The sequence below is a fragment of the Numenius arquata genome, chromosome 9 (genome assembly GCF_964106895.1).
Source record: "Numenius arquata chromosome 9, bNumArq3.hap1.1, whole genome shotgun sequence".
Classification (NCBI taxonomy): domain Eukaryota; kingdom Metazoa; phylum Chordata; class Aves; order Charadriiformes; family Scolopacidae; genus Numenius; species Numenius arquata.
Window position 1 is genome coordinate 51,887,863 of NC_133584.1, and position 15,683 is coordinate 51,903,545.

Below are 15,683 nucleotides of genomic sequence, written 5' to 3' on the forward strand. Positions count from 1 at the left end.
CTGATCATTAAATCCATGCCCCTCAATGTGGTAGTGATAGCAGTGTTCAAGCCATGGGATGGGCCGTAGGCTAAAAGTACAGAAATGCAAGCAGTCTCCCTGAATAGTGCTGATTAAAATGGAGATCAAGATTCTTCAACCCTCAGTTAAAGATACAGTGGTTGTTCATCACAACAGTGCAACAGTAAGGCTGTCCTGAATTAATTCCTCCTGCCTGCTATTGTCTGCCTGCTCTTTGGCAAGTCATTTATTTTCTCCTCAGTGATTTTGTTCCCCTTTTGCAGGATGGGATAAATAAGCTTCTTAATTGCACCAAGACACTGTGAGAACAGACAGGATCAGGTACCAACTTTGCCCATAGAGAGTTTTACCTTTAGCTGCTCTCAAAGAAATATGAACCCAGCTACATTCTCGGTTTTAAACTTATTTACACAGGGTTTTAGCTGAGCATGCACTGAGATCCATGTAACGCTCCTCATGTCTTATACGGAATCTATCCTTTAATTCCGATTTGCTGCTACTGTACAACCTAGAGAACAACAATAGCACCTGCAGGTTAGCAAAATATTTTATTTTACTGAAACATACTGTACATATACGAGTGCCAATGGTTACATTTTATCTGTCCCATAAAACCAAAATATCTTAATCATAGAATCACAGAATCATAGAATGGTTTAGGTTGGAAGGGACTCTCAAATGTCATCTAGTCCAACCCCTCTGCAATAATACTTTCCATTGGCTTAAAAAGTTAATATTAATAGAGATAATTTCACTATTAAAATATATATATATAAAAGGCTTTCTATTTATTTTGTTCTATATTAGAAAGGCAAATTTGGGGATAGTGATATGGCTTAAATATATTAATATTTTCCCTCTGGGGACTGGAAAGAACACACGTAGAATGAGTTCAAGAATCTCTTTCTACATGACAGCAGGTTATCAACCCACATTAGATGGAAATCCAGCATGTTCAATCAGAGCCCCTGAGCCAGGGAAGAGGGGGGTTGTCTGGGATGCCTGTTCCTGCATATTAAAATTTCTGCTGTATATTTTCTTCCTATTTTTTCCTCTGGATAATCCCAAGTTTGTCCTCCCTTGTTTTAACCATTGCCATAGTAATGAAGAGATCGTTATTTTATCAAAAACCTCATTTTAGCTTAGTGGAATTAATTCACCATGGCTGCTTCACCATGGGAAAGAGAGAGTGACTTCAGAAAGCAACTCTGAGTTCCTCCATTAGGACACCTGCAGTGAATTACCTCCTGGAGAAATCTCTTTCTCTCCACTAACAACAGCCCAGGAAGACTTGGCTGGAAAAAAAATTAGCCCTTGTGAATCTTGAGTAGGTTCATTAGAGTCCTACAGCATCCAAACCTCATACACACTGCAACCTCCGCCTATGTCTGGAGCTGCACTCTCAGCCATAGTCAGTCATTTGCTCTTCTCCCCAGGGGCCAGAGATGCACAGTGTCGAGTGTTTGCAGTCGTACAAGTTCTCTTGCAAGTTGGCATTTGCGCAAAAGCAAAGGCAGCAGATTGGCAGGCTTAGCTGGGATTTCAGTGTTTCTCTGAGCTACAGAGGAACTGTTACCTATACCTAACAGTTCCTGGTTATAATTTACTGAAATACCAGTCAGGGAAGAAAGGGCTGCTACAAAAATGCACAGAATAGAAGGAAAATGACCTTTCCAGTGAGCTGAAATGCGCTGCTTAAAATGAGAGGAACAGCATCCTGTCCTGCCTCAGACCACTTGTTGGACACTATTCACTGTTGCCATGTGTGCAACACGCTGAACGTTTTCAGGCAGGACTAAACTGGCTGAAACTTTACTATGTTGATACTAAAATAGTAGTAGACAATCTGTAGTGCTATGTCCTTGTCCACATTCCCTATAAAACCCTAAAAATCTAAGGCTGCTCTCTATGTGATGGTACACAAATGAGCACCGTGACAGCAAAGAGATCTGGGCAATTCTTGCTACCGTCACTTGAGCTCACTGGGAGTTTAGGCCAAGAAGGCATCATTACATTTTAAAAATACATATGTTCAAAAAAGACTTGTATCTTGGTTGTTGATAGATTCGTTTTCTTGGATATACTGGAGAATGTCCACTTCATTCATCGCCTGAATCCTGTTTTCCTTCGGCTTTGCCAGTGGAGATGAATTAATGCTCCTGGGGGCAACTGCTGGCTTCCGAGGCAATGGTGGCTTTGATGGTACCTTAGGTTTTGGTTTGGAGGTTACTTTCAAGAGTTTCTCTAAATCATCTTCAACTCTGGAATGAGAAGAGAACATCAGTGACATTTTGGGAATTTCTGAACTGCTTTTTGTTTTGTAAGAAAATGTGTTCCTGCAGAATAAAACTTTCTGCAGGAAAGGATCAACTTTGATGAATTTTCTCTTTTAAGAAGAGCTTTCCATAAAAGTTTCAATGTTACCAAAATAAGAACTGTCTTTTTATAATAAATAATGTGATTTTTCAGTTCACCATGAAAGTTAATTAATTTTACAGCATGTTTTCAAATGTCTAAATTAGAAGCAATTTGCAATCATCAAATTAAAAAGACCTTGGTTTGGGAAAAAAATTGCTTTTGATCTGTGTCAGGATGGTTTGCTCCCTCAAGAGCTCAGGAATTTTCATGGGATAGTAAAATTTTTCACATTCAGCTCTACTTCCTCTTCATCCCCATCCCCCAAGACTGCGACTGAGTATCCCCCATGCTCAATCATGAGAAACTGGGAAATCTAATGGTTTTAAAAATATTAAATTCATATTTGCTTCCAAGAAACTGAAGGAGTTTTGCAACCTGTAAGCATATACAACAACTCTTTTTTGGTGACTATTTCACTAGGAAATAGTGCTATTTCCTAGTGAAATCATAGAATCATAGAATGGTTTAGGTTGGAAGGGACCTAAAGATCATCGAGTTCCAACCCCCCTGCCATGGGCAGGGACACCTCCTACTAGACCAGGTTGCTCAAAGCCTCATCCAGCCTGGTCTTGAACACTTCCAAGGACAGGGCATCCACAACTTCTCTGGGCAACCTGTTCCAGTGTCTCACCACCCTCACAGTAAAGAATTTCTTCCTAATATCTAATCTAAATCTCCCTTCTTTCAGTTTAAAACTGTTACCCCTTGTCCTATCACTATAGCCCTGTCAAAGAGTCCCTCCCCATCTCTCTTGTAGGCCCCCTTTAGGTACTGGAAAGCTGCTATAAGGTCTCCCCGGAGCCTTCTCTTCTCCAGGCTGAACAACCCCAACTCTCTCAACCTGTCTTCATAGGAGACGTGCTCCAGCCCTCTGATCAGCTTCATGGCCCTCCTCTTGACCCATTCAAACAGGTCCATGTCCTTCCTGTGTTGGGGGCCCCAGAGCTGGATGCAATACTCCAGGTGGGGTCTCACCAGAGTGGTGTAGAGGGGCAGAATCACCTCCCTCGACCTGCTGGCCACGCTGCATCTTGCAGCCCAGGATGTGGGTGGCCTTCTGGGCTGCGAGTGCACATTGTTGGCTCATATCCCAAAACACCTGAAACATTTAAGTGTATTTTCTACCTGGACTGGTTGACCTTATCAAAAGACACATCATGCTGTGTGGTCTCAGTGAATCTGCTAAAACATTCTGAGAGAGTGCCTTTAACAGATAGTCTTGTGACTCCAAGAGGTAGCTGCCTTTGGAAAGTGAGTAAGCGAAGGAAAGGGAAAGAAGGCTGTGACACATCACATCTCTAAAAGACATAGCAGAGATGGCAAAATGAAAGTCAGCATAGCTAGAGAAGTCTTTACAGGCCACAGGAATTTGTGCTCTGACTCGAAATAGCCTCTTGTTTTGGTCCTCTGGGCCACTGTCTCAGAGCTCTGCACCTTGAACTCTATTCTTGTGGGCTTTGCATTCCAGCAGGCAGCTCCTGCTGTTGCTTCAAATTTCATGCCCCAAGTGATTCTGGAAATTATTCTCTCTTTTATTTAGATAATAAGATTGCTGATGTTTCTTAGTTTCCTTGATTCCTTTTGGGTGACCTATTCCACCTAACTTACAAAACACCTTGTCAGTGTATTCCTTCCTTCTGAATTCCTCATCTACATAGAAGAAATTAATTTAATTTAAGCCCAGGCATTTTTGTTTGCTGCAAACTCTGATATCCAAGAGATATCACACCTGTGATGACATTGCCAAGACATGTTCTTTTTCTCTTTGCTGTGTAATAAACAAAACATGTTAGGGCTGGTATTTCTGAAGCCTAGTTTTCTTTACCTGATCTGCTGCCTCCCTCCTTGGCATAAACAAATACTGGATGAATCAGTGTCCATGTCATAAAGTTTTGGTCATAAATAACAGAAACCATAATAACCAGATGAACAATACCTACATATACCTACAGATCATATACGGAGGAAGCATGCCCAGCAGGGGCAGCAGTAAACAAAGCTCATTAAACCAATCATATAGCACAGCTTCCTGAATTCTCTGCTCCTGTGGGGCTCTATATTAATTTCTGTGCTAACCACAGCAACAAAACCACTCAGTACAGTCATAAAATACCCCAAAAAGATGCAGTCCAGTAGGCTGTGGGGTTTTTTGGGGGGCTAGTGGTGGTGTTTTTATGGTAGTGTGTTTTTAGGCCAAAAAATTCTACAGGAGATCATTTTTCAAAGACTGGAAGCTGATCATGTAAATCGTTTTTTCATCCTGGATTTTTTGAAGACCTTGGTTATACAGAAGTCTTTTACAGAGAACACAGCAGATAATATGCGATCTTTGTCTCAAAACCTGCTTTTCAGTGCTGCAGTGATAGGCAAACTGTTTGATCCACTGCCATTTGATCATGTGAAACACAACTGTCTTTGGAAAACTAAAGAGGTAAAATGCAAAACGCCTCAGGCAGAGATAGAAACAAGGACTTCTATTTCTTGAGAAGCAAATGAATTGTTACAGTGCATAACTACCACCATATTCAACTCCAGGCCAGGAGGAGGAAGAAAAAAATCAAGCCACTATTCTGAAATAACAAGGAGATTAAAAGAAGAACCTTCCCAGCCCCCACCCCCCAATCTTTTTATAGACTATCAGGCACAGAATCCATGTAATTAATCATTCTCTAATTAGTCTCTTTCTTTTTCTGTAATGGAAAAGCAGTGCCACATTGTTTAAAATTCCTGCCATACTGTTGTGCTGATTCACGGACTCTATTGGTGGAAAATCTCTTTGTTTCCAGACACAGAAAGCAATCAAAACCCTCACTGAAGAAAGGCTGTCACAAAGCCCTATGATATGACTGCTGGCATGTGGACTTCAAGAGAGTTAACGAGTTCTCACTTGGAGACGGATGCAGGGGCCATCAGAACATCAACATTTTAGATGCCACTTCTCTGAACTCTGTCCTGTCTATCTGGACAAGATCTTTGGGACAGGAATGACTATGTGCGTGTACAGCATCTGGTATCGTGGGGACAGTGACCTCTGCTTGCTGGGAATGCTCTAATGAGGAGAATCTGTAACAAAAGCAAATGACAAAGACTCCCATAATTTGCCACAGTATCCAAAAGGATCATGCTTGAAGCTAGGTTATGCAACTCACAGCAGTTCTTGCAGAACAGACTTTTATCTTTCCCTATCTTATTAACGTCTTTATTTTGTCTGGTGTTAATTCCAAGTACGAGAGATACTTTAGTGAAGCCTTGGGGGAGAGGTGTAATATCACATCTATGACTTGGGAAAAGACTTGTGCCCAAAAATAGGCAGGAGGCTTCGAAGTATCTCTTGACCACCTCTTCTGGTATGGTCAGTAGAGACAGTGTGACGTCTAACAAGGCCCGTAGAAATTATGCAGGCTGGAGTTAACCACAGGAGTGCAAAGCACAGGGGGCTGTGTAGCAGGTATCTCCTTTCCTGCTCCTGCAATCCATTATAGGTAAATTCATACTGGTACTTTAACCAGTGCCAGGAAATATGTCTGGACAGTGGAACATGAGAGTCTGTGCTGTTGAAACGTTAGAAGAACCACTGGCACACCTTTGGTCTAGAGCAGATTAGCCCTCCTCCAGAAAACTCTCAGGCACAACCTGGAGCTGGTGTGGGACAGGGACCATTCCCAGGAGGCAGCTGCATGCAGTGACCTTGTTCTGGAGCTGGAGAGACTCTTAACAGCACAGATGCAGCCTGTGGTGCTGTCTGGCCAAGGGCCAGAGAACAGGCTCATTAGCACAGGCAGGTCCTACACACATATGCCCACAAGAAGCCCTCTGAGGAAAACAACCTACGGGTTAGATCACTCACCCAGGAAATGAGACAATTCCATTTTTACAATTTGAACCAGGGAGCTGGTTCAATTTTTCCCCAGCCTGAAGAAGTCCAAACCCCTGTCTCCTGCTTCTCTAGAAAGTTCCCCAACCACCAGGCAAAGGCATAGTTGGAGCTGGTGAGAACAGGCAGCTTTTACCCCTCAGCTGAAGATGGCTGTCAAAATGGAAGTAACCTGGAGCAAGACAGTTGAAAGCTGGTGATTCTCAAGCCTAGCAAAAGCATCTCTTGCATCTCTTAGGAGAGACAAGGCCTCTAAGTCACCTTCCTGCATTACTCTATACAACCCATACAACATGTTCCTAGGGGTGGGGCAAGAATTATTGTTTCCTGTCTGACAAAAGCCTTTCTACTCTGTTGGCCAAGGTTACTTTGTAGCTCTTCCAGTGTTTGCAAGTGGCATCCCTATATATCCCAGAAAAAATTAAATTAACAAAATAAATGCTTGAAAATCATCACAGAAAGTGCTCTTGGACAGCTGAGAAAACCCACCAAAAACTGGTAGAAAAAGAAGAATTTGTTTACTGAAAGCTACTGCAGGCAAACGAAGGTTCTTTCCCCAGAGTCATGTCACAACAAGCAAGAGAAACTGCCCTGGAGTGGTCAAGAAATTTCTGACTCATATTGCAGCCTCCTCTACCATGTGCCCATCACCCAAACAACCCTCTAGATCTAGGATCTAGATTTAAACCCTCTGGAGTTTCTCAAAGCTCTTCTCCTAACTATGGTGCTGCTCTCATATCCTCAGGACAGCAAGAAAGCATTTCTCATCATGTGGTGCTGGAGGTGGTGTCCCATATGACTCCAGCCCAGGCTGAAGATGCAAGTGTTGCGCCCCAAATTCAGCATCTGCTAATGGTCTGCTGAATGAAGAACATACAAACTTTTTCTGCTTCAAGGGTGACAACAGTTTCTTGGCAAACCTGAAGCTAACAAACCTGTTCAAGAAGCTGGATGGACTGAACTGTCTTTAGAAATGGCCATTGCTAGGATGTGGTTTCACAAACAGCTTCAGCCTCTAACAATATAATTCTCCTGAAAGGGTCATCACATCACCAATGGCAGAGCTCACAGCTGAAAATACAGATCAACCTGTAAACACACATAAAATTCCTCTTTTAAGGGCATGGGCAGCATGATGCAGCTGTAGCACAAAGGTAAGAGCTGGGCTGTCCCCTTCACCACCAGCAGTCTCGGATCAGCGTAACCCTAAGAAAGAATACACCAGGTCTACCACCACAGGGCAGCAGAACTGGGATCCTGCTGCTGACACTGTTCTCAGCACTGGAAAAAGCCAAATCTTATACTGACAGCTGCTTCCTTCCGGTTCAACTCCCTATTCATTATCAAAGGTGAAGTTAATTAAATCTCTCCTAAAAAGATGCTCAGACAATTATTATAATTATTTCAGGCTAGGATGTGTGATAATTTATGTAATTCTGTGGGCCCACAGAGCTGCTGCAACATTCACAGGATCAATTCTAACATTGGTTTTCCACAAAAACCTGATCCATCACACCAGGCAGGCACAATTTAGATTAATGAGGGAGAAGAGGTCGACTGCAGTCTTGCTGCATGAAAACTTAATTTGCACATCAGTGACCACTGGGTGTATGGAGATGAGAAAATGAGACTGCACGATGGGAGGGTTTGCAGGACGGTTTCTGCAGAAATTGACTTCTGTCTCTAGCTTAAATGGAAATGAGACCTGAAGAGAAGTTTTGAGTGGAGTTAAATGGCTGAATACATCCAGAAGGAATCTTTATAAGGTATGACGTGACCCAGGAAAATGACAGGAGAAAAGAGAAGCCTGGTCCTAAATCCATTCCCAAAGATAATTCTTTTAACATCTGGGAAAAGGTTGATCAGCTACCCTTTCATCCCACTGCAGTTGGTCACCTTGCACCTTGGAAGAGTCAAAAGCAATGGGACCCAGGACTTCTCAGAAGAGCCTGGATTCCTCCATATCCCTGTGGTGAAGAGATGTTTCAAAAAGACTTGGTTACCTATCCCTGCCTTTCCCAAAGCACATCCCATAAAGGAAGAGTATGATGTGCTCCTTTTTTCCTGAAGGCAACACGATGGGACTTGGCCTTGCTGGTTCCTACCACAGCAATTTATCTCTTTTCCTCAAGTTCTGGAAGGACATGCAAGTATAGTGCTGTACAGGCATCTCACTGATGTATTTAGGCAGACCTAGTGGTAGGAAAAATGCCTGTATCTACAATGCCAGTGGTTAGAGTGAGGTAGGTCACCTAGTTTCTCCATCACCATCACTTAGTATTTGTTGGTAGGCTGAGAAATTAGTAACCAGAAAAAGGCTGGTCAATGCACAGAAGATATTTATTTGAATGGACATGGGTATTTTGCCATAAAAAGAAATCTTTCATTACACTTACAAAGCAATTGGTTCTTCTCAAAGCTCAACACTTCTTAATGTGAAGTAGGTGATTCTATTTAAAATAGTAATTCTCATTTCATTTGAGCAGGTATTCACAGAGAGCACAGTCTTCAGTTTGCAATGAGAACATTTATCATATTCTCTTCTCCCTCGTGTTGTGACAAGCACAGCCCACGCACATTTTGCAGACTCATTTGTCTCCCTAACAGTCTCTTCCTCAAGAGTTACAAGTCACTGCTGGGGATTCACTGCTGTGCTGACAGTGCTGTGGTGCTACTGCTTCTACAACCACTCTGATACCATAAAGATCTCAAAGGACTTGGTTGTTCCTGCGTTCTGCTCTGAACATTGTCTTTTTTCCACCTCCCCCTTAGAAGAAGAAGGTTCTGCCTTCCTCTGCCTTGAAGAAGAAGCCAAGAAACTGGAACCAAGAAACTGGTTGTCACAGCTCCCACTTTGAGATTTCTTCAGTCCCCTTTGAGAGAGGGGAGGGATTATTGACATCTACAGGTCAAAGGCAAGATTTATTCTTAGGCCTCAAAATATGCTCAAGCCTCCATGCTAGAGAGGTTGCAAGGTTCAACTCACATTGAACAATTTTTCTCACCACAAAGGGTCACTGCATGGAAAACAGACTGTGACACTGCCCTGCAAGAACATGTAACACCAGTCTGGTGGTAAGGGAAGGTGGGAGATGATTCAAACGTTGCCTCTACATTAGACCTGACAGTTCTGCTAAGGCTTCCAGCAAAACAGAAAACAATGTGTGCTGTTCACTACCGCTTTAGAAAGTTCAGCTACAGGATTTCAGGTGACTGCAATGAATTTACATACAGGAGAGGTGAAACATTCTACTAGGTTAAAACAGCACTGCCTCTAATCTTCCCCCCTTTAACAGCTTCTCCTTTACCTCCAGTCGCCTTGCAATTCAGTCCACCAGCTCTCTGTGATGTGCAGATAACACTGTGAACTAGGTTTATCAGGGGGGGTTTCAGAGGGTGTGAGGCACCTAAACAGGTCAACAGATCCTGACTTATCTGCCTGTACCTCTCACACAGCCAGGAGTTGCCTCTGGATTCCTGTAGCAACTTTCCCATTGGACCGCTGGCATGATTTTCTGCTTTGTTACATGTATTAATTTCCAACAGGACCTTGATGACTTGTCAACTACTGACAGCACTGTGACAATTCAAGAATAAATGAAAACTACTGGAATTTAAAAGAAATGGAATCTTTTCCCATGAGTTTCCCTTACCATCTGTGTGTGCTGCTAACACTGATGACCTCAAACTCATCTAAAAGCATGGTCTACTGGTCTCGGAGCAGACTTCAGAGACCTTTCTCTGCCACAGAGGAAGAGAAAACATGTAATCCAAAGGATTAGTGTGACAGATGGAGAAGCTCTCTCCACTTATGGATAATAATGCAAGGACTGCATCGAAACAGGCGCTTCTAGCCATATGAACAATCTGGATCAAGCGCTATACGCTGAGATTGCTAGCAGAGGAGAAAGCAAACACGAAAATATTGCAAGCACATACGTGTTTGCTCCCAATATACCACAGCACTAAATCAGGTCATGTCCTGCCTCATCAGCTTCTATAGACATCAGGTGGGCTGTCAGGATGTAATATGAGATGGCATCCAACCCAATTTAACCTCTGTTTAAATTAAGTTAGGTTTTACTGCTGAGATAGCTTTTTTGCATGCATAGAAAGCAACAGCAGCAAAACTACCTGCTTCAGGAGAGGTTTGAAACCACACATAGATTCTCTCTCCTGGGTTTAGTACCTGCTGTGGAAATCATACATACTAACAGAGGCTGGCTGGCAAGAATTAGCACTGGAAGCAGGTTGGCCTCATCATTCAGATGCCAGCCTGAGATACAGAAGGCATGAATTTGACATTTTACTGCAGCACAGATTCCCTGGTGATGATGGTCTCTCTGGGCATTGGCTCCCTGCTTGATCTCTTGAGCATTACCAGTGCAGGGAAACTAGCCTTCTAGGAGAGATGTCATGAATAAAACACATTAAGTGATGATATGTTCCAGCGCTACGCTAATAAGGGGGCAGGTAAGTGTAAGAGAAAGTACATTATTCCTTCCTGTAACTGTGAGCTCCGGCCCTCCTTTCCATTAGATTAAAAATTAAATGCAGGGTGATTAATGAGAGTCCTTTACAGCTGTGCACAGCATTCCTCCTGAAAGTGGGCAGAGAGGTCTGTGAGCCATCAGCAGAAAATCATTCCTCTTGTGGCAACATGCAAGAGCCCCTGATTTCAGCTCACTGAAGCTGAAATCGTCTTTGTTTCTGGGCTTTGTTTCTCACTTTTCACAATGGAGGTCAGTTTTCACCCCCTGTGGATTGCTTGCAGAAAGGGAAAGTTAGAAAACAGGGACTAGATAGCATGCCTTGGGTCTTCAAGACCCTTCCTTTGGAGTCTCAGAACAACACCTTGCACCCTACCTTTCTCAAAGAAAGGGTCTTCCTAATTTCCTTTTTAATGTGTTTGACTTCCAAGCTCTATAACGCTTATCTTACCTTTTACTTGTAAGTACAAGTATTGATTGACAGTTAACATTCAAAGTAATTAAGCTTTGCACTTAAATTCGTCTCTTTTGAGGTCTAAGTAACACCTCAGATCACCTTCATCCTACATGACTGATTTGAGATGTGTACCTGAGCAGTTCCTCAGTGTCCTCCTCAGGACCCGTGTTCAGCACATACTCCCTGTTCTTGCAGGCAGTTGGCAGCAGTAGTGAGTCACCCAGTCTTACCACCCCACCAAGGTCTGGATCTTCAAATAACTTCAGATCTAGAAAAGGGAACCAGATAATGCTGTAGTTAAATCATGCTACATAACACAACACCCGCATTAACAGCAGCTAGTAAATCTGGCTACTGGGCTGAAAAAAAAGATCATGTAGACAATTCATTTTTTTTTACAAGGACTTCCAATCCACAAAGCACAGGGATACTCTGCACTCTCAGGACTTGGTAAATCTACTTTCTTCTTGCACTCAAAAGTAGGTCACATTACTCTTGTTAGTGTGGCATGAGTGACTGTGGAACAGCCAGCTCCCACAGACCTATAATATCCAAGTCCAAAATGTCAACAGTAAACAACTATGGGAACTTATTTATTCCTTCTGAATGATTCTAGAGGATTCTGCCCCAGCTGAAGATATGCCTTAACATTCCCAAGTCATTATTTAGCCTGTGTAATCTGTATCACTACATTTTAAAAGCTCAGTTATACACATGCTCTAGATAAAACAATCTCTGTATATACAAATATAGAACAGATTTACTCTCTTTCATCTTCTTCCTGGGACCAATTGATGAGAAATCTTTTTCTGGGCCAAAGAGTCCTTCATCTGGACCTACTTCCTCTTCAAAAATGGTTAATTTGGGCTTCTCTTCCTTGGTCAGAGGAGCAGATGCCTTCTTTGTTTTTTTAGTTCTAAAAACATAAAAGACAGAAAAGTCAGCTGCAATTCTTCATTTAACAAGAAAGATTTATGGCTAGAACGTCTCATAAGCTGAAAATAGATAGAGGCTGGCAAAGAGTTAGAGAAAGGTACATTGGCATCTTTCAGTTGCTGACAGGAACAGGATATTGAGGAGGGACAGTTGATCTGACATACTCTACCTCTACTCATGGTTTGTATCCTTAAGAACTACCAAGGAACCCAATGGGAACTGGAAGAGCGGGGCTAACAATGCTGTAGTGTGCAAACTACCACCTGAGCCCATTTGTTTTAAGCAGTTTTACTCCTCCCACGCAGAAAGCTTAAAATAAGAAGAGCAGTTCTAGCAACACTGTCATAGACAGACAGAAAAGGGATGGCTTAAAAAACAAAGTGCAGGTTGGACCATTGCACTGATCCCTTTGGACAGGTTTTTAAAAATCTCTTTGGTTCCATTTCCATGCCAGAGCCTGTTTTTGAATGCTGCGTACTCATTGCATAAAGGTGTTAGACACTCCCCTCATCCTCCCCAGAGGAGACATAATATGAAGACTACATCACCTTTAAGTTGAAGCAAGCAGGGACTGGAATATACTTAGTTGGACAGACTGCTATTTGCAGAATTTACAAATGTCACTCAGTACTTTATAGAATGAAGGACGGGATTAACTTCCTCTAAATTTAGTCTTCTAAAAATTTGACAGTGAGACAAAGTTAATTTTTAGGCCTCTTCTCAACTCAGTGGAAAGAGACAGACATCTCCATAGGACAATTAATCCCATCTATTTTGAACACTGATATTTGGATGCAATAAATCTCTGAAGACGTCCTCCTCTCCCCCTGGCTGGAGAAGGAATCTAGAAACTAGTTTGGATTAGAGGCGTCATTTGCACATGACTTAAACAAGGAGAGCTGAATTGCCTTCCAAGAATAAAGTGAAAAGCGTGTGCCTCGTGCTTTCGTATCCAGGAGTCACGTTCCGCTGGCTGAAGCTACAAGGCAGCTTCACAGCAGGGCAGCTTGAGTTATGAGGCAAACTAGATAGCATAAAAAAGACAATTTAGAGAAGAGGACAACAATCTTTGGATTAAAAGTCCAATTCAAACTAAGCTGAGAGAGAAGCATTCCTTAGGATAGCACGTCTTTCCTAAGAAATTGCCATATTTCAGAGATCTTTACTCTTAGCAGTCACGGCCTCGTAATTTCTAAGGAAGCCCCTTTGAGTGCCTCTTACAATAGAAGATCGGATCTTCTCCTTTGCAGAGAGCAGGTCAGGTTTCAGCCTAGAGCAAACCCAATTATCAGCACTTAACGTGCCATAGTCATCAAAAACTAAGAACAAGGTCAAAAGATTACACATACGTTCCAACTACATTAAAGAATCTTGTAAAATCCACTTCCGATTACAGCTGCACACAAAAGAGTGGAGTCCAGTTACTTCCAGTTATTTTCACAAGTTTATTATCACCAAAATAGAACTCATGGATGATATTACCTTGCTACCACCACTTCATCTCTTAGCAATAGGAAATGTTGCACTTTAGAGGCCTAAGAGCAAGCCCCATCCAGAACTTAAATACAGCCTTGTTTGGAAATATACCCTATTCAATACACTAATGGTATCTGCGGTTGACAGCGACTAATTTGCTGAACTATTTATGATACAAATCTTCTTTTAAAAAAGGAGAATCTTCCACGGCTTTCTTTTTTTTGCATTTATATTCATTATGGATATGCCTCGAGTGAATTTAAGCTACTTTTGAAAGGTCAGCTCCAAAGAACTGTCTCAAACTGAAGCATTTGTAAAAAAGCCTTCTTCCAAAGTCTGACAAATTGAAAGTTATAATATGTACAAGCCAGTCAGCTCTCACCCAGGACTTCTACACAAACCCAAATTCATTGCTTTATTAACCGTGGTAAGAAATCTATCACTTAAATGAACCTAAGTATCAAAGGACAAGGTGAAAAATGAGAGCTGTAACGTTTAACAAAAGAAACAGAAGAATGGTAAGACTGAGTCTTTCAGAGCTCACAAATTGATTAAAAAAGAATTAGTAGGCACAAATAAATACAACCTACTGCGGAAGAAGCAACCTTTATCTGCATAATTGATGCCTTGCAAAGTATTCTTTGAGAAGTGAATGACAATATAGATGAGGATTTACCAACCTACAGAGTGCCAAAAAGTCTTTGACAAGATCCCTTGTCCACCCAGAGAGTTACAACAACTCTCCTGATGCATAAGAGCCTGTTTTGCCACAGGTACTTATATACGTGAGCCAATACATTTCCAAGCAACAGCTCTCCACCCCAGAGAAGTTAACAAAGAGTTTACTAATAGTTAGCTAAAGTATTTGCAGCAAAGAGTATCAGAATGGTGGGAAATACTGAGGGAAGGGAAGAGAATCATAAAGACTGTCATAAAGGACAGCCATGTAAAAGAAAATTAATTGAAGTGAAAGGTCCTGGTAATAGCTCTCTGTTTAGTCTAGCCATCAAACCAGCCCCCTTACGCTGGCTCGCTTTCTGTTTTGCCAGGGGACTCCACTGGCAGTTACAGGGCACAGGGCCAAGCCCACAGGGCTTGACTGCTACCAGTAGGAACATGAAGAAGTTGTTTTTCTGCCTTCAAGTTGTTTCCCCTCACTGCCCTTCTAAGAAAGCCACAGTTGGACTGCCAAGTAATTCCAGCACATCCATACAGGGACTCTGTTGAGGTCAGTCTCTAACTGGGAAACAGGATTCCCACGGTTCTGTATTTAGCTGTGCCCAGTCCGGGCTCTGCACTGCTGAGCAGAGGTTAATGGATGAGAAAGGGTGGGTAAGAAGTTTCAGAGACTGTCTGAGGTTCTGGTTTCTCAGTCAGCTTCAGCTGGCCTGAGTGTGTGACTACCTTGCCCTCTCATTGCCTCTCTATATATCCCTGCCACGTTCCCATAAGTTGAGGACAAGGGACTTGGCTGGGACTGAGCTGATTGTGAAGCCACATGCTGGTAGGCATGCAGAGGAGAAGCTGCAAGGCTAGTTAATTCAGTCATCATGATGTGCTGAGGTGCAGTAAGCTGGTGCAGGGATGCAGAGGCTTTTGGGAAGACAGAAGGAACATTTATTCTTATATTATTATTACTGCAGTCAAGCCCTGTACTTCATTAGCACCTTCTTCATACATCACACTCACAACCCTGGCATCTGACATTTTGAAAGTACCTGCATCCAGCTGGCAGAAGATGACCCATGTCAATGCTGTTTCTTCGTTGTTGAAACAAGTGAACCTTGGAACACCTCTCTAGTGAATTTTAAAAATCTTGACAAAACCCAAACCAGCCCAAAAGATGATGTAACCTTTGTTCAGCAGAAGAGATTTCTGGAACTGTACCTATTTAGCCAGTTGTACTCACTGACTTCTACAGACGAAGCACTGTAAGAACGACGCAAATACCACTACTGTCTTCTGCTCCGAGTCCGAAAGGAGACAAACTGCCTCATAAGCAACTGTAGAT

General features: G+C 42.4%; 1 protein-coding gene across 1 annotated transcript in view; it reads right to left on the reverse strand.

The window, feature by feature from the left end:
• Positions 1 to 551: 551 nt before the first annotated feature.
• The window catches only part of HS1BP3 (HCLS1 binding protein 3), a 50,754-nt gene continuing 35,622 nt past the window's right edge, over positions 552 to 15,683 (reverse strand). The window contains exons 5-7 of the mRNA XM_074153484.1: positions 12,025 to 12,176; positions 11,393 to 11,528; positions 552 to 2,282 (exon numbers count right to left, since the gene is read on the reverse strand). Coding sequence (XP_074009585.1) covers positions 2,054 to 2,282; positions 11,393 to 11,528; positions 12,025 to 12,176 — 517 coding nt within the window. The 3' untranslated portion in view covers positions 552 to 2,053. The remainder of the gene's footprint in view (positions 2,283 to 11,392; positions 11,529 to 12,024; positions 12,177 to 15,683) is intronic.